At 47.1% G+C, this 24,500-nt stretch overlaps 1 protein-coding gene across 3 annotated transcripts in view; it reads left to right on the top strand.

Moving 5' to 3' along the window:
* Positions 1 to 2,237: 2,237 nt before the first annotated feature.
* Positions 2,238 to 24,500, top strand: part of RAB3GAP2 (RAB3 GTPase activating non-catalytic protein subunit 2) — a 64,583-nt gene continuing 42,320 nt past the window's right edge. For 2 of the 3 annotated variants that reach the window (XM_018572147.1, XM_018572140.1), the window contains exons 1-3: positions 2,238 to 2,446; positions 14,822 to 14,886; positions 23,642 to 23,765. In XM_018572147.1, the coding sequence (XP_018427649.1) occupies positions 2,254 to 2,446; positions 14,822 to 14,886; positions 23,642 to 23,765 (382 nt within the window). In that variant the 5' untranslated portion in view covers positions 2,238 to 2,253. Of the gene's footprint in view, positions 2,460 to 14,821; positions 14,887 to 23,641; positions 23,766 to 24,500 lie in introns of all 3 variants that reach the window. The other variant, XM_018572154.1, reaches the window with a different exon arrangement.

The following is a 24,500-nucleotide window of genomic DNA, read 5'->3' as shown; positions in this document are numbered from 1 at the left end:
AAAAAAAAAATGTTTTTGCATATATCTACTGCTTGCTAGCAGTAGATACAGGTGAAACTCGAATAATTAGAATATCGTGCAAAAGTAATTGCAGTAAGTGCTGCAAAAGGGGCCCAAACCAAGTACTGAGTACATATGCATGCTTGTACTTTTCAGAGGTCCGATATTGTTCTATGTACAATCCTTGTTTTATTGATTGCATGTAATAATCTACTTTTTTGAGGTTGTGGATTTGGGGTTCTTGGGGTTTTCATGAGCTGTAAGCCATAATCATCACAATTATGACAAATCACGGCTTGAATTATCTTGCTTTGCATGTAATGAGTCTATCTCATATATTAGTTTCACCTTTTAAGTTGCATTAGTGAAATAAATGAACTTTGCGCGATATTCTAATTATTCGAGTTTCACCTGTATATGCAAAACCAAAAAAGGATTACAGTAATTATACTCTAAAGGAGAACTATTAACTATGAGGTGAGTGGAAATCACTCATCTCATAGTTCTCCTTTAAGTTCCTCCCTCACCCTACAGTCTCCAGATCAGAATTCAGGTCCCTCAGGTACTCCTGAGAATATTTGAACTATGTCCAGTGGAAGCAGATACGGCGGGTTCGTTCCTCCTCCCTGTCATGCATGGCTGCAGTAAGTTCTTCCATCAATTCGACGTCCGAGTTTTTCGCAAACCACAGCTGAACAGTCGGGGGGGTCTCCTGTCTCCAGAATAAGGGGATACAAGCACTAGCTGCATTTACCATGTGGATGAGTAAAGAGCGCCTCCCCAGTGGTAGGGGAGAGAGATGCAAAAGGTAAGCCGCTGGATGGTCACTAAGGTCAATGTCAGTTAATTGATGGATAAAAACTCGCACTTGATCCCAGAACGGTCAGAGGAATGAGCATTGCCAAAAAGTGTGACGGAGTGTACCCTCTTGGGCACCACACCTCCAACATCATGCAGGAATCCAAATATATATGAACACAGCACCATTTATAAACGGCACTCCGGGGAAAACTGTCCACCTACCCGCCATTTTTTTATTACCATATGACGGCAGCAAGATGCTTAAATTGTTTTCCTGAATCGAAAGGAATCTAAAGGATTGTATTAGGTATGGTTATCCTTTAGGTGAAGGTGTTCTTTGAGGTTTTTACCATGTCTTTTAGCAATAGCCGTGTGCAATCAATGTGGTTTTATTCTCATATCTGTATGTACATCCAGACATTCTAACAGAACCGTCCAAACACCATAGAGAAACCCACCCACATTTATTTTAAGCATGCCAGAACTCAGCTGATGTACACTCAAATGCAGGGTTGGGCAGCTCTGGCCCTCCAGCTGTGTTTTAACTACAAATCCCAACATGCATCTGCCAGTCATGACTGTAACTGTCAGTCTTGCAATGCCTCATGGGACTTGTAGTTCCACAACAACCGAAGCTCCGGTGAAGTAATAAAATGAACTAGGATCACAGTAATTCAGCACGTTATTAATCTCAGGTGCCCCACTCAATATGGCCGCCGCTTGAGTGGGGCACCTTAGAATAGTAACGTGCTGGATTACTGTGATCCTAGTTCATTTTATTACTTTAGTGCTGTGGTGTATGTCTATAGGGCGATGCCACAGCTGGTGCTCGTGCAGAAGAGCTTTCTTGGGCAAACCTCTTAGTTCTAACGAAACCGGAAGTCAGACTTTCGATAGAACACCGGAGTTGCCAACCCCTGCTTAAACGCTTGACTGTACATTCCGTAGAAAACTACTCTTGTAAATAAATCCTGCATATATTAGCACAGATTGCAGATCAATAGATTCCGTGAACATCAGATTTGCTTATATGCATGCTATCGCTGCGCGATCGTACAAGTTAATGGTTGTATAAATAAGAAGGGCTTAGGATAGTAATATTCTTTATAAGATTTTAGTGGCATATCCCTGGCTATCTGACACCATGCATTTTGCTTGGTTGCTATCATCCTGGGGAAACATTTGGGTACCACTGCCCAGGTGCTAGGGACAGCCTGGAAGGATGGATATCCTTTTGATGTGTGCTGTGTTATGTTGGAAATCTTGATTTAAAAAAAGTGACGTCAGTAAATAGGCACAAGTCTATTTTTGTAAATGTCTCGAGTGGAGGGGCTTTCCAGGAACAAAGATGGCGGCGGCGAGGTTTCTCTGCCGTCATATGACCTGCTCAGTTGCCATGGTGACAGGGAAGCCTCGGGCTGGGCAGCAGGGACTCGGGGTGGGAGAAGGCGCATGCGCAGCATCTTCCTCCGCTCACTGACAACTCACCAGGATGACGCAGTTCCGGGTTTGCAGTTCGGCAGCTGGAGGGTGACAGGAGCCCGAAGGATGGCCTGTACCCTGCTGGAGTTCTGCCGCTTCCAGGACATTACACTGGTCCGGGACTTCCTGTTCCCCCAGCTGCGGGAGGAGAAGAGGAACCCCGGTAAGTGCACACTGCCAGGATGGGGGTCTGCACATCTGCTGCACTCTAAACACTGTGATGTCCATCTGCTTCACTCTGTACACTGTGATGTACGTCTCCTGCACTCTACACACTGTGCTGTCCATCTGCTGCACTCTACACACTGTGCTGTCCATCTGCCTCACTCCATACACTGTGCTGTCCGTCTGAGGCACTCTACACACTGTGCTGTCCATTTGCTGCACTCTACACACTGTGCTGTCCATTTGCTGCACTCTACACACTGTGCTGTCCATCTGCTCTCACTCTACACACTGTGCTGTCCATCTGCTGCACTCTACACACTGTGCTGTCCATCTGATGCACTCTACACACTGTGCTGTCCATTTGCTGCACTCTACACACTGTGCTGTCCATTTGCTGCACTCTACACACTGTGCTGTCTGTCTGCTGCACTCCATACACTGTGCTGTTCATCTGCTGCACTCCATACACTGTGCTGTCTGTCTGCTGCACTCCATACACTGTGCTGTCTGTCTGCTGCACTCCATACACTGTGCTGTCCGTCTGCTGCACTCCATACACTGTGCTGTCCGTCTGCTGCACTCCATACACTGTGCTGTCCCTCTGCTGCACTCTATACACTGTGCTGCACATCCGCTACACTTTATGCACATCTGCTGCACTCTACACACTGTGCTGCACTCTACACACTGCGCTGTACATTGCTGTGCTATACATGTTCCGTCCTCTATGTGCGGTGCGGCGCAACTGCTTCACTCTGTACACTGTGCTCTAAGTCTGCTGTGCTCTGATACTAAACATTGTATAGCCAGCCTCTGCTCTGCTGTGTACACTGTGCTCTAGGCTCTGCATTGAGCTACTGTATACACTGTGCTGTTCCTGTATACCTTCTATGCTATACAGTATATACATTGCAGTAACACACTGTGCTGTACATGACATATTCCGGATGTCTCTCCTATAAATATAACCTGTACAGACGTATTCCCCGTCACTCCCCTATATACACCTCTCTATACATCCCCCTGTGTCACGCCGCCGCCCCTGGCCTGCGTCACGCCGCCGCCCCTGGCCTGCGTCACGCCGCCGCCCCTGGCCTGCGTCACGCCGCCGCCCCTGGCCTGCGTCACGCCGCCGCCCCTGGCCTGCGTCACGCCGCCGCCCCTGGCCTGCGTCACGCCGCCGCCCCTGGCCTGCGTCACGCCGCCGCCCCTGGCCTGCGTCACGCCGCCGCCCCTGGCCTGCGTCACGCCGCCGCCCCTGGCCTGCGTCACGCCGCCGCCCCTGGCCTGCGTCACGCCGCCGCCCCTGGCCTGCGTCACGCCGCCGCCCCTGGCCTGCGTCACGCCGCCGCCCCTGGCCTGCGTCACGCCGCCGCCCCTGGCCTGCGTCACGCCGCCGCCCCTGGCCTGCGTCACGCCGCCGCCCCTGGCCTGCGTCACGCCGCCGCCCCTGGCCTGCGTCACGCCGCCGCCCCTGGCCTGCGTCACGCCGCCGCCCCTGGCCTGCGTCACGCCGCCGCCCCTGGCCTGCGTCACGCCGCCGCCCCTGGCCTGCGTCACGCCGCCGCCCCTGGCCTGCGTCACGCCGCCGCCCCTGGCCTGCGTCACGCCGCCGCCCCTGGCCTGCGTCACGCCGCCGCCCCTGGCCTGCGTCACGCCGCCGCCCCTGGCCTGCGTCACGCCGCCGCCCCTGGCCTGCGTCACGCCGCCGCCCCTGGCCTGCGTCACGCCGCCGCCCCTGGCCTGCGTCACGCCGCCGCCCCTGGCCTGCGTCACGCCGCCGCCCCTGGCCTGCGTCACGCCGCCGCCCCTGGCCTGCGTCACGCCGCCGCCCCTGGCCTGCGTCACGCCGCCGCCCCTGGCCTGCGTCACGCCACCGCCCCTGGGCTCCTCGCCTGTGTTATGAGTCTGTCTTCCCCCATGTTCTCCTCATCCTTGAAGATAATGTCCAAGTTGTAGTTTTGGGTGAGATCCCTAAAGTGCTCCGAGTTGGAGGCGATCTTGCCCTCGTACCTCTTGCTGGCACATAGGGGCTGAACTGCTTGTAGGAAAGCAGGGTGAGCTTGGCAGGACTTGGCCTCCTGCCTAACACCCTGCCAGGCACGCAGCCGTGCACCACCGGGGATTAGGACCAGCAAGGTGTCGCAGAGCAGCAGCACGATCAAGAACAGCTGCATGGGGCGTCCGGGCTCCCTGGGGCTGCGGCTCACGGGAGCTTCATCTGCCATCAGCATGCCGCCAGCCATGTGTGCACGGGGGTGATTGGGGTGTGCCCAGGTACACCCGGCACACCCTGTGCGCACGCCTATGCATATAGTGTTACATTATAAAGGGAGACAGTACAATACAATACAAGACATGATGGTTAGGAGGGAGAAATGACACCAGAACAAAACGTTTCCAATTCCATTCTCACTGATGTATTATTGAATGGGATCATTGATACAAGTGATGTTCCATCTGATAAAATGGTTTCTCCAGCATGGACCCCCCGATCCTGAAAAGCAGAGCCATTCAACTGACAGCTGCAGCTGTTGCACAATTCAGTATAATTGTAATAAAAAAATACAATTTGATAAGTGAAAGGAGGAGGAGTTATGCCAGAAGAGACATACAATGGTTCTACTCTAAAAGCTCCGCCTCCCAGCATTTTTTTAGACTTTAGTTCCACTTTAAATGCTTGAAGGTGTTTTGAGGGAGGTCATAGTACCTGTAATAATGACTTTATCTCTTCCTGCACCATACTTCTTCAGGTTTAATCAGCATCCACTTTCTGAATTAAAACGCTCTCCGAGTCAGATCAACCACGAGGCAACCTAGTCCGGAGCTGGGGGCCCAGTGGATGATCAGGGGGCCCAGTTACAACTTTCCTTCAGTAAGTTAGGGAGATAGCGCAGTTGGTCAGAGCTGTACACCCAACTGTCACATGACAAGGGAGGATGGACTTGTAGGCAGCTGATGTCTGATGGGGCGATGCTGGTACAGACAGTGCACATAGAACGGCGTCTTTATGGTCATTGCAGTTCTTATCAAAGTCAGTTGAAGGGATGGGGTGAGGAGGGCAAAGCTGTTGCCTGGCCTAGCGGCCTCATGCGGTCCTAAGCCATCCAATGCTGTCCTAGGTAGTTCATTTCATGTGCATGTGCAGTAGTCTTTATATTCTAGCCTATGTTTATGTGTATTATACAAATCGGCCCCCTGCTGCTGCCTTTCAGCTCCTGAATTGCTGCTCTTACAATCCGATCATTCTGGAGACTGAGGAAATACTTTCTCCTTCCTGCAGCTGATGCATGAACTCACACTGCCGGGTTTTGTGCTAGGACTTTCCGGTATGTGCCCATACACCTATCGCTATTGTTTTCACAAGAGAAATATGAGGGCTGTCATTGCTGACCTCCTTCTGTTGCCCGGCTGGTATGCTCACTTTTTGTTCCGTTACCAGGGTCACCCAGGAACAAATGTGCAGAGCTGGAAAGTCAGAGAAGTCTATATCTCCATACTTTTTCAGGGTCAATAGATTTGGAGAAATTGAAGCAGAAGGACCAACTTGATAACCAGGCAACTAGCATGCTCAGAAGGAGAAATCAGCAATGGCACCTTCCATATTTCTATTATGACAAGTTTCCTTTAAGCACTTCCTTACCTGTGGATTACAAGTCCAAGTGAAGTCCATGTGAAGTCTATTATTCAGGTCCAAGTGCTCCACCAGCCCAGAAACTAATTCCAGCAACAAAATTGAGGGTTTATAACCCCAACACCAGGCCAAAGATCTCCACAGCCATTGGCTGATCCAGGTATTGCTGTCCTCAGATTAGAGGATAGTCATGGTGTCTAGGGATCTCGGCAGACTCTCCTTTGGGGGCAGAGCCCTTGAATTGGTTGACTCCTTTTGACCAATCTCTGTTTTGCTTGACATAAGACCAGGGTGTCTCTCCTTTCTGACCAGCCCTGAAGCTGTTTCCAGCCAGATAATTGTACGGTTATACCCCAACACCAGGCCCAAAGATCTCCACAGCCGTTAACTGATCCCACCCAGGCATTGCTGTCCTCGGATTAGAAGATAGTCATGGTGTCTAGGGATATCGGCAGACTCTTTTTGAAGAATGGCCTCTAAACTAGTTGACTCCTTTTGACCAATCTCTGTTTTTCTTCACATAAGACCAGATAGATCCTTTCCTTCCTTTCCTTTCTCACTAGCCCTGAAGCTGTTTCCAGCTAGATAATTGTATGTTTATACCCTAACCCCAGGTTCAAAGATCTTCACGGCCATTGGATGATCTAACCCTGGTGTTGCTGTGCTCAGGTTAAAGGACAGTCATGGTGTCTATAGATATCAGCAGACTCTCCATAGTGGGAATTGTTCCTAAGTTGGTTGACTTTCTGGCCAATCTCTGTTTTTTTTACATAAGACCAGGTTGTCTATCCTTTCTCACCACCCTTTTCGTCCATCCCCGGCCTGCAGATCTCTCCTGCATAGGTACGAATCAGCACTAAGCTGTTTCTAAAATCTGCCCCCTAAATTTTATCTGGGTGCTGCGGGGCACGCTTGTACTCTCCATCAACTTTCTTCCAGAATTCTGTAGCTTATAGCGGGCTCGCGATCAGTCTTGTTACTCCATGCTTCTCTCAGGATGACTCATCTCCATACCCAGAATTAGAACGTGCGTATTCAGCCAGCATTAGTCAACGTGATGTCAGGAGATTACTTTGCAGCACCTCGACGCTCTGAAAATGTCCTGACGTCAGCAAGACAGTAACGGCTCCAAATAAAAATGACTTTGTCAGTGCTTTGCTTTCCATGAAGAGATGCGTTTTTTTTAGCGGTAGCGTCTCGCTTAGAATGGTTGTCCCGCTTTAATACGCGCCCCAGGCTTGGGATTTATGATTTCCGGTGCTTTACTGGGTATTGTGACCCAGAGCTTAATAAGTAATGGTTCTGGTACAGTTTATATTGTATGATGGAGAATGGAAAGGTGGGTGGAAACACTCAAAACTTCTGGGTAGACGTGAGCAGAGTTGGGTTGGGAATAGGGCTTCAGCTAACGATTATTTTCATAATCGATTAGTTACCCGATTATTTTTTCAATTAATCGATTGGTTGCATAAAAAAATTCTCTCCTCCCTCTCACCCCCAACCAACTAATGATAAGAAGAGTTGCCAACTATTCTCAATAGATTTAGTCGAATAGTTGTTGCAGCTCTAGTTTGGAATTCGGACCCTTTCAGGTGTGGTTGAGCAGCGGTTTGCAGGCATTTAACCTCCCGCCCCCTCCTGAATGCCTTTTTTTTTTTTTTTCTTCATCCCAAGGGGGATTTTACATTGTAATTCCGTGCCACAGCTATCACCCACCCATATTATTTGATTGAGCACGTTTGGTCAAGTTATTATTGCTGCACTGTAAAGCATCGCGGTGGACGGTCCTGAGTGACCACTATGTTCGTTTATATCGGGGCAGTAAAAATGCGGCTCAACTGCCTTTTTTTTTTTCTTAACCACCCATTTGCCACTTTTGTTAACCTAGCTCTATGCAGGGGGAAGCCTGGGGAGGACCCGCCCTACCAGACAGCAGCTACAGTGTATGCAAGGTATCACTTTTAATTAGATAACGTGTCCTAAGGGCCAGGGGTAGGCAAACTCTGGTCCTCCAGCTGTGGTGAAATTCCCATCATGCCTCGGCCTCTGGAAGTCATGCATGTGGCTGTCAGAGTCTTGCAATGCCTTATGGGACTTGTAGTTGCCCAACTGCTGGAGGGTTGGACTTTGCCTCCCCTGCTTTGGCTATACGGTGAGTGCAGGCAATGGTTATATTAAATTCAAATGTGATACATGAGGAATGATTTTCCTACAAAGAACACGTCCTTCTCATTCAGCAGATGGCTCGCTGCGGGTACACAGATTTGCCTTCCCATCTGAGCTGTAGATCGCTGCGGGGAAATGAATAAATTAATCATTATTGTCACTGAAGAGCTCCGCTCAGTGTTTGTTTTTAAAAATCACGCAGTTGTCCCTTGCGGCCCCTGATTTTCAGATCCCCTGTCATCATCGCGTTTTGAAGGCCGACGAATAGAAAATGAGAATTTCGGGGGAGTTCAAACAGCACAGGAACTCGGTGTTCCCATGACATTGAAGTTTCGTGGCATTTTTAGAAACTTTGTGCTGGATACAAAGTAAAATGGAAAGATCAATAAAGAGAACCAGTCATAAATAGGCTTTTGTAAGCTTTGCCACTCTTAACCACTTGCTGCCCGGAGCAATTCCTTACATTTGCACACACATGATATAATCAGAATTTTGGGCTAGAAAACAGTTTCAAGGCTTGTACACACCAAATGCAGACCAGATCTGCATGAGTTTCTGCACACACAGTGCAGTGTGTTTTGCTGCGTTTTTGCCGCGTTCCAGATCGTTCCAGAGCAGGTAAAATAGGGCTTGCTGCAGGTTTTTTTTACATGCTCTGGAACTGAACGCTGCGGTGTGAACTAGCCCTCAGACTCCCAGACAATGGCAAATTTTCTGAAAGCAGAGGCTCTGTAGAATAAAAAGATGCTAGAGGCACTTTTTATGTTGCACGGTATTTGCGGAAATGTTTATCAAACAAGTATTTTTAGGATAAAATACACTAAAATTAAATTTAATGCACAGAAACAGAATATAATGGCCAATTTTTTGGTAAAATATAAAAGACGGGGTCACGCCGGGTAAATGGATACCAAACATATCAAGCCTTTAAAATTGCGTGCGTCCGTGAAACCGCAAAAAACTACAATAACCAAAATTTCCAATAGTCGACGCTATAAACGCTTATACGGCTCATCAGTTTAGTGTTACCAGTGGTTGATGGGCCCAGAATTATTGCTCTCACTCCGGCGCTCGCAATAAAATGTAACGTGTGGAGCAATTTTCGTTTTTGCACGTAGGCGCATCCGACACATGTTTGCTTTGTATGGGCGTACAAGCCCCCTATGCAATAGCAAATAATGCATAAATAAAAAAATGACAGGTCCTCTTTATGGAGACATCAGGCTGGAAGCCGCTGATCTCTCCTCCGATCTATCAGGGGAGACCCTCCACATCGGTCCCGGGCTCACACGGGGGACAGTGAAGCCCGGGAAGCCGATGGCAGCACTGGCGGCGGAGGAGAGGGACACAGCACCGCACCGTACAAGCGATCCGGCGCCTGTATAGTTGCCAGAAACAGGATGTCTTGCTGCACTCCTTACCGAAACAACCCCAAACTAGGTGGGTGCTTGTAGTGACCACGGTAGGCACCGTGTAAATCACAGAAAAAGGAAATAATGTCACCAGTACACCGTTTTTGTAAATCAATGGTCCATTTTAATGGCACATTGCCATCCGATACTTGTATCGGATGGCAATGTGCCATTGAAATGGATCATGCCTGCGATCCGGTCTGATCGAAATAGTGCTTGCAGATCGGACTGGACCGAAGGCATAATGTGCCTTGCATTCCCCTGTGGCTGATCGCATTGCAGCCGGAGGGCGTGGCTATGGTGCCATTCACTTCAATGGCCCGCCACGCCCACTCCTGCCCCACAACATAGTGAGCCGGCCGCAATGCGATGCAGTGCGTTCTGGCCAGAATTGGGCCGGAACGCACTGTATCTGGTGTGAACGAGCCCTGAAAATGAAAGATAGAAACTGATTGGTTACTAAGGACAACTGCTCCAGAATCTGTCTGCTCCAGTTTTAATAAATTCCCCCCACAGTGCTTTGGCAAAGTAAATGCCGTTCATTTAGAATTGACATCGACTTTAATATTTCTGTGTAGAGTGTAATCCTTTATTCTTCCGGTTTTATCATTTTACTGATAATTTTTTATTGCCAAGTTGATATGCTCTCCCAATGAGAGCTACTAAAAATAATGTGCCGATGGATACGGATGCTCATACTACGGTAACCTCGTACAATACTTCCTCACTGGGGCCTCAGCACAAAAACAAATATCATGGAAAAAAAAAAAATCCCTGGATATAATCTGTTAGAAGAGATCTCCCGCCCATGCTCTGTTCTCTGTCTGGAGATATTAATTATCATACACAAGTTTTACTTGGTAAACATAATTAGATGTTGGAGGATGAATCACGTCTTCATAAACAGGTTTTAATCATACACAGTGTGGATGAATTGTGGAACAGGTATGGGGAATGTAACAGAGTCCGACCATTGAGGAACCTTAAAGTGATGTTAAAGGTTTTTTTTTGTCCTTAAAGTGATGTTAAAGGTTTTTTTTTGTGTGTTTCCACTTTTTGCATAAATCTTCTTTAAAATGTTAGTCCCTCCTTTTCTAGTGGGTTCCCGCAGCGCTTATCCCATTGCTCCCTGGATGGGTGCCGCCATCAGCTAAGCAGCTGCTGTGGAGGTACCCGTGCACGCTCGTGCCCACAGTAGCTGTGCGCCTCCATAGACGCACACAGCCCTGCGGCAAGCCACGCCCCTCCTCTCCGGCCAACAGTTTGATTGATGGCAGAAGGAACCTATGGCCATTTACATTAATGCACAGAATGCCCAGACTTTAATGCTACTTTAAAAGATAACTAAAGACAAACCTTTTTTTTGTCTTTAGTCCTCTTTTGGGTCACAGGAATATATTTATTAATGTCCTCCTGTGACCCAAAGCCAGCATCTAGTTTACTAGTGCCCGCTATATGCTGACAGCGCAGAGCTGAACTGCAGCCGCAAAAGGTTCTATGGTTTGGATCCACGCCACTGCCTGATTGACAGCTGGCTCTGCCTCTCTAGAGCCAGAGCCAGCTGGGCCCGCCCCCCTCCCCTGTCTTTCCCTCCAATGAACACTGGAGGAACAGCAAGAGGAGGGGGGAATCCCTGCAGGGAGCAGTGACTGTCAGTCACTACTCTCTGCATGGAGAAGGCCGTGAGCTGAGCGATCAACGATTCATGATCGCTCAGCTCTCGAGCTTAAGAACCAGCATAAAACAGATGCAGTGTCATAGTGTCACCTCTATCTATTGGGAAGAGTATATTTTTCTCTCCCAGTACTTATCCTTTAAAGTATATCCCGACCCTAACTGAACTGCATTTATCTCACATCATAGTTCTGCACATCTTAAACAATTGCCACTTTTTAAAAAAAGTAAAATACTATTTTTACCTTCTTTTAGGGCTCGTTCACACCAGGTGCAGTGCGTTCTGGCCAGAACGCACTGCCTCGCTTTGCGGCCGGCTCACTTTTTTTTGTGGGGCAGGAGGGGGCGTGGCAGGCCATTGAAGTGAATGGCACCGCAGTCACACCCTCCGGCCGCATTGCGATCGGCCGCACGTGGTCGCAAGGCACATTATGCTTGTGGTCCGGTGCAATCAAAATGCTGCAAGCACTATTTTGATCCCACCGGACCGCAGGCATAATGTGCTTGGCGATCACGTGCGGCCGATCGCTTTGCGGCCGAAGGGTGTGGTTACAGTGCCATTCACTTCAATTTCCTGCCACGCCCCCTCCTGTGCCACAAAAAAGTGAGCCGGAGGCAGTGCGTTCTGGACAGAATCGGGCCGGAACGCACTGCATCTGGTGTGAATGGGCCCTTATCCTTTGCTGTAGGTTAGTGCTTATGATCTCCTGCAGCTTCTTTGAAGCCATTTCCTCCCTTACATGCACTCCTCATTTTTAAATGCCCCTAATGTAAATACCCGAATTTGATCTCAGCCCCTTGTAATCCCTGTACAGCAGTACTTCCAAAAACTAGGAAGGGGTGGGGCATAACTTAGGGCCAATCGGGTGCCCTACATGCAAATGTGCTTACCATGGACATGCTGACAGGAGGAGGTAGCAGGAAGAAATGAGTTTATCTGTCTGTTTCTGTCTATTACTGTCCAATCACAGCCTGTGGGCGTGGAGGTGACCAGACTGTGCTGTGTATCTAAAACATAGGACTGGATGGACAGAATTACAAATCATTTAATAGGTTTTATGTATATGGCGTATTTTGCAATGTTCCTGGAGTTCAGGGTTTCAGTGTACGGACTCATAATGTAGAACGCTTTAGATTTCTTTATTTAATTCGCTTTGTGATATGAGAACAGTTTTGGCTGGAAGTCATACAAGGCCAGGCAACAATAAGCATTCACAGTTTGCGGAGGAGAATTCACAGGCGGTCAATTAATTACAATTCTGCGCGCCGGATCATGTTGTTACTGCAAACTTCGGACCTCCCCCGTATGCACAATTATAACTTATGCTGTATTTAAAGCTGTGACCCGGTGCTTGGACGGTGACTTCATTCTGGATAAACGTGTGTGTTATGCTGGGGATTATAAAAATAGAGATTCTTACGAGGGAACGGACCCGCAGAGGCTGCTACATGTATAGCTATGGGTTTTGCGTTCTTGTTTTCTGTAGGTTGTCATTTTCTGTCCATCTTTTGTATTCCATATTTAATAAAATCTGAGTTTGCTATTGATTTTTGATTCAACTGAATATTTTAAATACTTAAACAAATAAAAATGGTGTGGACAAAAATGATGGGACCCTTAATGTGACGTTTGGTTGCACAACATTGGCACAGACAATCATTGGGATGAGTGATTTCTGGAGAACTCACTGAGACTTCTGCACCTGCCAACAGGTAGTGTGGTCCAATCTTCTCCAGCACACTACCCCGGTCTCAGGTTTGAGGGGTGCCTCCTCCAGACTGGGTGTTTCAGCACTTTCCATAGATGTTCGGTAGGATTCAGACCAGGGCTTATAGAAGGAATCTTTACAAAAATCCAATGTTTTCTGAGCCATTCTTGGGTGCTTTTAGCCGTGAGGTTTGGGTCATTAACAGGGGGCAAAGTAAATCTGACAGCTCTGGTTAAGGTTTGGGGGAGTTACTGTCGGGGGCAACCTTTTTAGGTAATTTTAAATGTGGGAGCAGTTTTAGGTTATGGTAAAGTTGGGGGGTCAGGCCATGTGGGGGCAACCTTTAGGTTAAAGTTGGGGGTCAGGGCATGTGGGGTCAACCTTTTAGGTTAGTTTAAAGTTGGGGTTCAGGGCAAGTGGGGGCAGCCTTTAGGTTATGATAAAGTTGGGGGTCAGGGCATGTGGGGGCAGCCTTTAGATTTGGTTAAAGTTGGGGGTCAGGGCATGTGGGGTCAGCCTTTAGATTAGGTTAAAGTTGGGGGTCAGGGCATGTGGACGCATCCTTTAGCTTAGATTAAAGTTGGGGGATCAGGGCATGTGGGAGCAGCTTTTAGATTAGGTTAAAGTTGGGGGTCAGGGCATGTGGGACCAATTTTAGGTTATGTTAAAGTTGGGTGTCAGGGCATGTGGGGGCAGCCTTTAGGTTAAATGTGGGTATCAGGGCATGTAGGGGCAGCCTTTAGGTTAAATGTGGGTGTCAGGGCATGTAGGGGCAGCCTTTAGGTTAAATGTGGGTGTCAGGGCATGTGGGGGCAGCCTTTACGTTAAATGTGGGTGTCAGGGCATGTGGGGGCAGCCTTTAGATTTGGTTGAAGTTGGTGACAGGGCGTGTGGGGGCAGCATTTAGGATATGTTAAAGTTGGGAGTCAGGGCATGTGGGAGCAGCCTTAAGGGTGGGTTCAAGTTGGGGGTCAGGGTATGCCGGGGCACAGTTTTTTCGGCTTCCTGGACTCCTGTTAGAGGCTAGGATGGATTTCCTAAGCAGAAAGGTCCCTTAACCAACATGAATCTAGGTTATTTACCTAAGGAAATCTCCATGATATATTCTTAAAGTAAGGGCTTGGTCCTATAACATGTAACCTGTATACAAATCGTTAGATCCCATGCTTTTCTATGAATAAACTCTAATACTAATCCTGCTGTCGGGAGATGAAAGCAGAGCAAGCAGAAGGGTGACCACCCATCAGTCTGCTGCTGTCCTGTGACTGACCAGTCAGCAGACTGCATGAGATCACCTGGCTGGTGGAGGACAAGGATGTGTCTGTGCTGTCTGGCAGGAGTCCCTTTTTCTAAAAACTAGTGCAGAGAACTTTATATCAGGCAGGTAAAGCTGTCTTTCTGTATGTGTTTAGCAGCTTTATTTGTTTATTAATTTGTTTATTAAATGAACATAAAATGTGATCATTTCTACGTGTTTGCTGATTTAGTAAAACCGGAGCCTAATTATTTTGAGCAAAAGTGAATTTTATGTTTCAGCAGTCAGATCCCTCCTTTCTGATGTCCTGATGGCTTACATAATGTAATCTTAGTAATGATTATCAGCATCTATAAAGTTGTGGCAATTTATATGAGTCGCCTTTAAAGGGATCTGTAATTCGTGCTCCATACAGGATAACATACATGTACACGTGTTCTGGGAGAATGTTGTTTTCATTGTTTCTTAGTCACACTTTGAAATCTCTAATATCTATGTTTTTCCTCTTTATATGACACAGATAATCTGTCCAGCTGGGAAAATGAGGACTGGGGATCATGGGAGGAAGGCGAGGATAAACCTCCGGTAAGGACTGTTTTGGGTCGGCTTTGCCATCTACCTGTGTCATGGTTTGTATCAGTGGGCAGATGCAACTTCCCGTGTACAAACAGATCAAGCAGCTGGGCGGATCCCGTCGTCTAAGTCGTGATCCGCTCCGGCTGCGGCGTCTCAGTATAGCTCGCGGTATACTGAGCTTAGGATAACGGGAGGACGCTAGTTTGTGTCCTCCCGTTACCCTAAGGAGAACTATGGGGAAAAACACTGACCCCATAGTTCTCCTTTAAGGACACAGAGTCCTCAATCTCTTTTTCTGCAGCCCCAGTTATAAATGAACAGGAATCCTCTATACTGGGTGTTCCTTTTCATTCAAAACATGAGAACATTGTATGTTTACTAAATCCACAATCATGAATAAACAGGGGGTGATGTAGATCACTTCCCATTCATTCATAATGGAGGATATAGTAACCATACTCTGTCCTCAATTATTTACAAACACTCAGCGATCACTGATCACCGAGTGCTTGTACCGCTCTCCACCCTGACAGCTATCACAGGAGGCTGAGGGAGCGGAGCGTGGAGGAGAGCGCTGTCTCCGCCCACACCACTCTCCTCTGATCTGTCACAGGAGGCTGAGCGGTGTGGGGAGGAGAGACGCCGGCTGCTCACATTGCTCTCCTCCCACAGCGCTCGGCTGCCTGTGACAGTTTCTCTCCTCCCCGCTGGGACACAGAGCAGCGCCCAGTGGGGAGGAGAGAATAGGATGCACCGCTTCATTGGCAGAAAAATGGCACTTAGCCAAAAGTGCCATTTTCGTCCGATATGTTTCGGCAGCCGATATATCGCTGTATCCCTAATGTGAAAAAGACCTGTTATCAGAGCAATCTGCATGAATGCATTCCTGACATGTCATCATTTTCCCAAAAAAAGATCCACCTTTTATCAGTAAAAAATCATCCTTGAGCTCCGGTCCAGTGACTTTGCCTAGGATGAGATGATGTCATCCGTCTGCTGCAGACAGGAGGAAGCATTTCTTCAGTCTCCTCTCTCTCATGGATCAGACTGAACATTGTAATTTGTAACAAGTCACAAGGTGAGAGGCTGCAGCAGGGGGTGATCGGGGTCAAACATTTGTAAACACAGCTAAAGCTGGCCATACACAATGTGTATTTTGGCCAGTTCATGAAGAAATTCCTACAGTGGGTGCCACTGTCGGCATCCTTCTGGCTGGCATCCCTTCATCAACTGATGGAAGGAGCCAGTTGGAAAATCTTCGAACGAGCGGTACTTGCAGCCAATCAGCTCAGCAGCCAATCGGCATGTTTGTGTATTCTGACAACGGCCAGCGAGTCAGCTTTAAATTGCATGGTACATGGCAGTGATTTGTGTTGCCATTAGCAGCAGATCAGAATGAGATTTTTTTTTCTTTGGTACAATAAATGAAAGCATGTGATTGGCTGACACTTTTCTTCCAGGATCCATAATCCTTTTTCATAGCAAGTTGAAGGAGAAACAAGTGTATAAAGATGACATCATCTCTGTGCTGGCCTTTGCTTAATGTGCTGTATTCCTGGCTGGCACTGTGCCCGGCTTCTCCCTGTATGACTTCTCATGTGACGGGCGCTGCACAGCTGGCAGCTAGAGACAGCTGCTGCCCACACAGGGCCTGACGAGAACATCTGACCTGGATTTCCCGCTGTTTAATCAAACCTGCAATTATATTTTACACCAGCCATTGCGGCCCAGCGGGCACTGTACCAGCCTCGTGCGGGCACAATCCTAATTTATGTGCATTGCAGGCTCGGTGGATGAGGTGTGATATAAATTTTATTGTATGTGTCATTTAAAGTGTGTAACTTAGCACAATGAAAAGCCAAACCTATTCATTACATCTCTGGACTACATGCACATTCCTGCCGGGGAGATTCACCCTCTCTATTTCTAATGCTGACCACTTTTATCACGACCGCAACCAGAAAGTCCAGAATTTTCAGTTGTGACTGGTAGAGGGGATTTCCTCTCACTTCCTGTTGTATCTCTTGGGCAGGAAGTGAAGGGATAATAGCAGAAATGTCACCAGCACACCGAAATCCTTAAAGGATCATAAATCGTTGATTTATTCCGTACTCATGTCAGTTACACAAGTGCTTTCGGGGCCACGCAGGGTCCCTTCATCAGGTGTAGCAATAACAATGATGAAGGGACCCTGCGTGGCCCCTAAAGCACTTGTGTAACTGACATGAGTTCGCAATAAATCCACGATTTATGATCCTTTAAGGCTTTCAGTGTGCTGGTGACATTTCTGCTATTATCTACAATTGGCGCCACCCACAGTCATTCCAAGCACACTTCCCTGACTATGGGGTTTTACCGGTCAGGAGTGCAGCTAGCTTTCTCTGTCTTCTAGGAAGTGAAGGGAACCGCCTAAATCAGGGGTCTCAAACCTTCGGCCCTCCAGCTGTGGTGGAACTACAAATCCCATGAGGCATTGCAAGATTCTCACAGCCACAGACATGACTCCCGAAGAGAGATGCACCATGGGATTTGTAGTTTCACCACAGCTGGAGTTCCGGAGGTTTGAAACCCCTGGCCTAAATGGTACAAAAAATAAACGTATGGATTTTAACTCTTTCCTGCTGCATCCAAAACTAGAAATAAATAAAGCTTTGGCTGTCCGTGCACGTCAAAGGCTTGCGTTCCGCGAAACGTAGAAATAAACGTCAAAAATAACTTCATCAAAGGACACAGGATGTACATAGCACGCCAAATCCCTCTCCTCCCATTGCCATTTCCCCCACTGCGGCAGGAGCTGTCAGATGCTGGCGGTAGCTTTAGGACAGTGTATATAACATTGTTCAGGAATACCAAGAAATATTAATGATTCTTTGTATTAACTCCTTCATTTATATGACGCTCAAAGTCGTCTTTTATGATCTGTATGTGATGTTGGGTAAAGCAACCTTACAATGAACAAAAAAAAAAAGGAAAAGGTTTTTTTAAAAAAAGTTGTTAATTATTAGTTAAACTTATTTAATCTTTGTTAAAGGAGAACTATGAGGTCAGTGCTTTTCCCCATAGTTTTCTTAAAGGTCACGGGAGGACATATACTAGCGTCCTCCCGTGACACAAAGCTCAGTATATCGCGAGCTACAGCTCGCGGTATACTGAAACCTCCACAGCCGGGACGGTTCCCGACATTACTGTCTGGATCCACTGCGTGAGTGACAGCTGGCTCTGCCTATCTAGCAGCAAAACCAGCGGTGCCTGCCCCCTCCACCATCCGTTCCTCCAGTCAGCGCTGGAGGATCAGAGCGGGAAGGGGGGAATCCCTGTAGGGAGCCATGACTGACGGTCACGGCTCCCTGCAGGGAGATGATCGAGAAGTGAGCGAGCAATGGTATGCGTTCGCTCACTTCCCGATCTATTGAGCCGACGTGTGACAGTATCATTGTCACACGTCGGCTCGGACTATGAGGATGAGTGATTTTCACTCACCTCATAGTTCTCCTTTTAACCTTAATCAGCCTTGGTTAAAGTATAATTTAACCCCTAGCGGTCCGGCCACTTATGGGTTATCTGCGGCCCCATTATTCTGGGAGGACGTACCCCTACGTCCTTCCATGTACAGCTGCGTGCTCTCGGCCGCTGCACCCGCGCCTCCCACTCTCATTTGGCAGTGGCAAGCCGCAGCTATGTACAAAGCGCTGATCAGACTGGTATCACATGGCAATGTGATCCCAGTCTCCAAGCCCTCGCCTTCCTCTTACATCAGAGGCAGGGGGGGGAGTACAGGAAGTAATGAATGGATGAGTCTTTCATTCATTAGTTCCTGGTGAATACAAGCTGCAGCAGCAGCAGAAAAAAAAAAAAGGTTCAATCAATTTAACCCTTTCATCCCCGCTCCTCTCCTTACTATAATATCTTCGTTCTATCTCTGCTCTGACCTGTAAATTAACCCCATCACCTCCCTTATCCTGCACATCTATTTATTAAAACCTGTACCTCCATCCTCCCTTTGTATGTGACCTGTACATTAACCCCTGGTTAAAGATGTCGCCAGCACACCATGTTGAAGTGAAGAACACGTCTGTTTATTGACGCTTCATGTCAAAACGAATAACAACGTTCACAACCTCCCCTTCATCAGGTTTTAAAATGCATGATGAAGGGGACCCTGTGTGGCCCCGAAACATTGTTATTTGTTTTGACATGAAGCGTCAATAAACAGACGTGTTCTTCACTTCAACATGGTGTGCTGGCGACATCTTTAACAAGTTTCATTATTGGCGGCGCTATCCGCGGTTACTTCGAGCACCCACGCTGACAGGGATACCCGGTAAGGAGTGTGGCAGGATTCTGGAATACCTGTACATTAACCCCTTCACCCTCTCCTCCCTCTGTCTATGACTGGTACATGTATTGCATCTTGTGCACTGTTACCAAGCTCCATGTTTTAGCCCCCCGCAATACCGGCATGTTTTTTTCATTTCCGAAAAATTGCGCCAAAAAAATTAGATCACCTTGGAGTGTCCACTTTCCAAAAATGGGTCATTTTAGCGGTTTTAGCCCGGTCCTGACATTTTTATTTGCTATGATTTATAAACAAAAGTAAAAGAAACAGGCTTTTTTCTACTTTTTTTTGTCTTCTTTACTTTTATATAGTAAATAATAAAAAAAAATGAAAAAAAGCAGTTATTAAAGACCACGAGAAGAAAGCCCTATGGAATCTCCCGCTGGCCATCCGACATGACATCCGACATGCTGTCAGGATGCCTGAGCGGTGAGGGGGAGAGAAGCCGCGCCCGCAGCTGTCAGGATGGCCGAGCAGGGAGGAGATCGGGGCCGCTGTCATCCTGTCAGTCTGTGCGTGGCAGAGCGGGGGATCGGTAAATATCAGTGATATTTACCGGTCCTCCGTGTGAGAAGGACAAACACTGGAGCGATCGTCTGATCACTCCGGTGTTAGTACTATGTGTCCCCAGTTATTTACAATGTGTCCCCAGTTATGAATGAACAGGCTGTGATTTACATCACAGCCTGTTCATTCAAGATTTCCTCAATGGGGAGAAGCACTCAGTACACAGGCTCTTCCCCATTCAGAAACTACTGATAGTAAATATTTGACTATCAGTGTCTGTCTGAATGGGGAGGAGCCTCTGTACTGAGTGCTTCCCATTCATTGAGTACTGAGGCTGCTGAAAAAGAAATTGAGGATTTGGTGTCCTCAATTTCTTTTCTATTTTAATTGGGAAATGTCAGGGGTCTGTTTTAGACCCAAACAGCAAAAAATAAATAATAAAAAAATTAAAAATTATTAAATTATAAAAAAAATAAAAAAAATTTTTTCAAGTGACAACTGCCCCCCTCCCCCACACACATTATTAGACAGGTGTGAAGACAAAAAATTCATTTCAGATGAAATTAACGAAAACTAAAAACATTTAATTTGGTTCATTAAACAAAACAAATTTTTATGCTATTTTGGATTCAGCCATTGGCGTGTTCTGGAGGCGCATGACGCCCTATAACACTGCAAGTGCTGGGCGCCGCCATCTTGGTGTATATCTAGGTATACACCAAGATGGTGGGGCCCATATCGGCGTGTGGCCTCATGCTCCCCGCCTCCAAGATGGTGGCACGCATTCACAGAACACGCCGGTGGCCAACATAAATTATGTGCCCGAATACATTTTTCGTATATTCGGACATATAGTAATTCATTCATTTACATGTAGCCCGGGTTTTGTGTTCTATTTTTACTTTTCTAGATGCACAACCTGACACTTTATTTGTATAGACTCTATTTTAGTTTGACATTTATGGTTTACCTTCTGTTGTTTTATTTGATAAGAATACTTATATTGTGCCGACAAGTTTAATACCTTTTAAATAAAAGTTTTATTTGTATTATACTTTTTAATATGTTTCTTTGGGGCTTAACAAAATAGAAGTCTCTAAATGGTGCGGATATTGGGAAAAATGGGTGTGGTTCCTGGGGGTTTGTGGCCACGGAGGGGTGTGGTCACTGAGGGGCGCTGTAAAGCTTTCTCGCACAGTGCACCTAAAGGCTTAAAGGGGTTCTAAACCCTCCGTTTTTTTTTGCTTATATCTACTGCTAGCAAGCAGTAGATATAGGCAAGAAGTTTAAAAAAAAAAAAAAACCACCTTGAACTGGTTTGAAACTTACCTCGTTATCGCTGCTCGCTCCCACGCCGAGAATCAGGAAGTGATCATACGGCCGCAAAGGATCTTGGGGCGGGCGCATGCGCAGTTCCGATTCTCGGCCGGGAGACGAGCAGAGACGCAAGGTAAGTCTAAGGACGCGTGCACCCGCATGCAGACACTGCTGGATTGGAGAGATAGAGCAGTCAGCGCTGGATCGGAGGGACAGAGCAGTCAGCGCTGGATCGGAGTGATGCCGCACCGCTGGAGGGACACATGAAAACATGGGGAAAGAAGAGGAAGATCAGAATAAGGGACATCATTTGAGGTAAGTGCTAACATTTACATGGGGGGGATGGGAATTTTTTTTTGGCTTTAATGTCACTTTAAGGCCGGCCCTGAGCTTGAGTATCTTGTTAGTTGGCCCCGCTGGCTCTCAAATCACCTGAACAAAGCCTACATCCAATCAGAGTGTTCAGGTATTTTGACGGCCAGCGGGGCCAACTAGCAAGATACTGAAGCTTGGCCCAGTGAGAGATTCCTCCATGCACACAGCTTAGTGTAGATGGAGGAATCTGTTGCACTTTCTCCATCTGACCATAGAAAATCTGCAGATAATCTATAGGTGTACGGCCAGCTTTAGATTGTCAGGTTCTCTTGCTGTCTTTGTCCCCTGGTATCATCCTTCCTATTCTATCGCAAATGACAAAAAAATGTTTTGGGTTTAGATACACTTTAACTCCTTCCTCCCCTTCTCCCCTTAACTATTGCTTTTCTACATTTTTTATTTATATTATTTAAAATGATTAATATTTTACATTTTCATTCCTTTTTGTTATTTTTTTTTCAGTGTCTCAGAATTAAAAAGAAAACATTATTTCATTTGTAAATAACTTTGTAATGCCTTAGACTATAAATTCTGCCTGTTATCTACAGTAACACACGTTTTTTTTAAAACTAACTTTAATAAAATAAAGTGGGTTTTTTTTCCACATATTTTTGTCTATAGGTTGCATAGAAAATAACATTTTATATAAGCAGGGCGGCTGCTATGTAGCCAATGCCCCATTAAAATTACAGCTGGCGTCTAACTTCTGAGGTCTAATCTAGTTGTTTCAATGGAGCTGGCTTCTTTATTGAGCAGACTGACTCCTGAATTTCATATTCATTTTGACAAACAAGACAATTTCACCAAAAGAAAGCCTTGTTTGTCCCACCACAACATTATATGTATACTTTATCTTACAGCAAAACTCCAGGCAGCATTTTTTTTAACCCTTGCAGTGGTGCTCCCCCCCGCACTGCAAGGGTTAACTGCTCACTTGTGTATAGGGACTGAAATAAAAAAGTTATACTCGCCTGTTCTTCGGAGCCAGCCAGCTCCAAGGCCAGTGGTTCTCAACCTGTGTAACTTCAGGATCCACATTTGTCCATGGTCGTTAAGTCGCGACCCAAGTCGCACTGCAATAGAACGCACGGCATTAGGGTACCGCGCGTTCCGGTGTGGGCGTACGAACTGTGGCTGGGAGGTGTGTTGGGGGTACAATTCAAATGAATGGCAACGCAACGCACCTCCCACACCAGAATGCACGGTAGGTGCGATTGCGTGGTACAGTGCTGGTGTGAACGGGCCCTCAAAAACACTTACATACATACAGGACCACAGACACAATCTCACACACTCAGACATTCTCATACACATTCCAAAAAAATTCTAATTTTAATTTTTTTAAGGTCCACCCAGTCTCCCTACCTTATGAGAACTGAAGAGGATCCTCAGCCTGGGGTCCAGTGTGGGCTGCTGTGCTGTGACGGAGCTCCATCCATATGTGCATTGCTTGTACAGCTCCCTTGCACGCCCTGTAGAGCTGCCGGGAGCCAGAATGTGACGTCACTCCGGTCCAGGCGCCTCTACAGGACATGCGAGAGAGCTGTAAGCAATGCACGTATGGATGGCGCTCCCTCGGGCCATAGCTCCACCCCATCCCACCTCAAGCTGACGCTTCACGCGAGAACTGACATTGCTGCGCTAGGGGGAGGCAGGGGAGCCTCTCACTTAGAAAAGTGGAAGGCATGTGGCGACCCACTGAACACGGAGTCACGACCCACCAGTTGAGGTCCTAGACCATGCCTTCTAGCCGCACTTCCCCTTGGGAAGCGGTATAAGGATCCTCGAGTCATCACATTCTATACACAGTGTATTGGACATGAGGACGCTGAGAGACATAACATCCCTGCAGTGGAGGAGGAAACAGGCTGGAGGGAGTGCTGCGACAGCTGGCTGGCTCAAAGGTTCAGGTGAGTATAACTTGTTTATTTTAGTCCGTAGGCACAAGCGAGCAGTTAACCATTGCAGTGCATGGGTAGGCCCACTGCAAGAGCTAATAAAAATGTTGTCCAGAGTTCTGCTTTAAGTAATGGCAAGTTTTCGTTGAATAAACAAGCCCATAGCAGAAATTTTAGGATTGCTCTGGTCCATAAAGGTTACAGAGGTACAAGATCTGAGCTGGTGAGATACCCACAGACATAAATATTTGGCGTTCGAAAACAGTTCATTAGTGGAGTGATTCTTTGTTGTAACAGCAACAACATGAACATTGTGTCTTATTTTGCACAGGCAGAAGAGGAGGTCCCCAGCAAAGCCCCCTCCCTCTATTGGCTGCAGGACTGCGTCTTGTCCCTGTCACCCACCAATGACCTCATGGTGATCGCCCATGAGCAGAAAGCAGTGTTCTTAGCACGTAAGAAATTCATTTCATTTTATTAAGAGTTCTTTTAGCTTTGTGTTGATATTTTCCTTCTACAACACTTCCAGGTATTTGTTCGGCTCTTCATATATCTGTTCTTGTTTTTATTATTCTGCTTGTCCCTAGGCCTATAGTGTTTCTATGTATCCCTTCATAAGTTGCTCTGTTCATGGTGAAGTCCTGTGTATTGTGAGATTGGGCATGTCTTTTAAAGAGGAACTGAATTCTGGAAGCTGCGCCCAAAAACAGGAAGGCAAGAGGGCAAAGGACTAGTCACCAGTATTGTCTGTTGTCTCCCTGCTCCTGATCTTTTCTCCATTACTGCCATGTTCGGTGTCTATGTGGAGATGACAATCTTGGTAGAGGCAAAACTTTGCTTCCTCATGTCAGAGTTGCCCCTGATGACTAATGAGGGAATGTTCCTAAAGAAGAGGCGCAGCAAGCATAGGTCCAGAGAATGAAGCAGGGATATCCTTGCACTGCAGGTCCTCAGGTGCAGCTTTCTCTCCAGCAAGGAGAACAGTGAGCAACAGCACAGTAGCAACATCACCAAATCTTCAGATCTCCTGAGACAGAGGCAGCAGTGGCTTAGATCTCACACTGCATATATACAGCTATGAGGCTGCATGCACATGAGTACCTAGGGGCACGTGCATTTTTTAAGGTACTTCTTAGGCACATTCACCATATCTAAATGTTCCCCAAAGCAGGTGTCCGCAAACCCCAATA

Source organism: Nanorana parkeri, unplaced genomic scaffold, assembly GCF_000935625.1.
Source record: "Nanorana parkeri isolate BGI_ZX_2015 unplaced genomic scaffold, ASM93562v1 scaffold43, whole genome shotgun sequence".
NCBI lineage: Eukaryota > Metazoa > Chordata > Amphibia > Anura > Dicroglossidae > Nanorana > Nanorana parkeri.
This window is presented reverse-complemented; position numbering and strand designations above follow the sequence as displayed.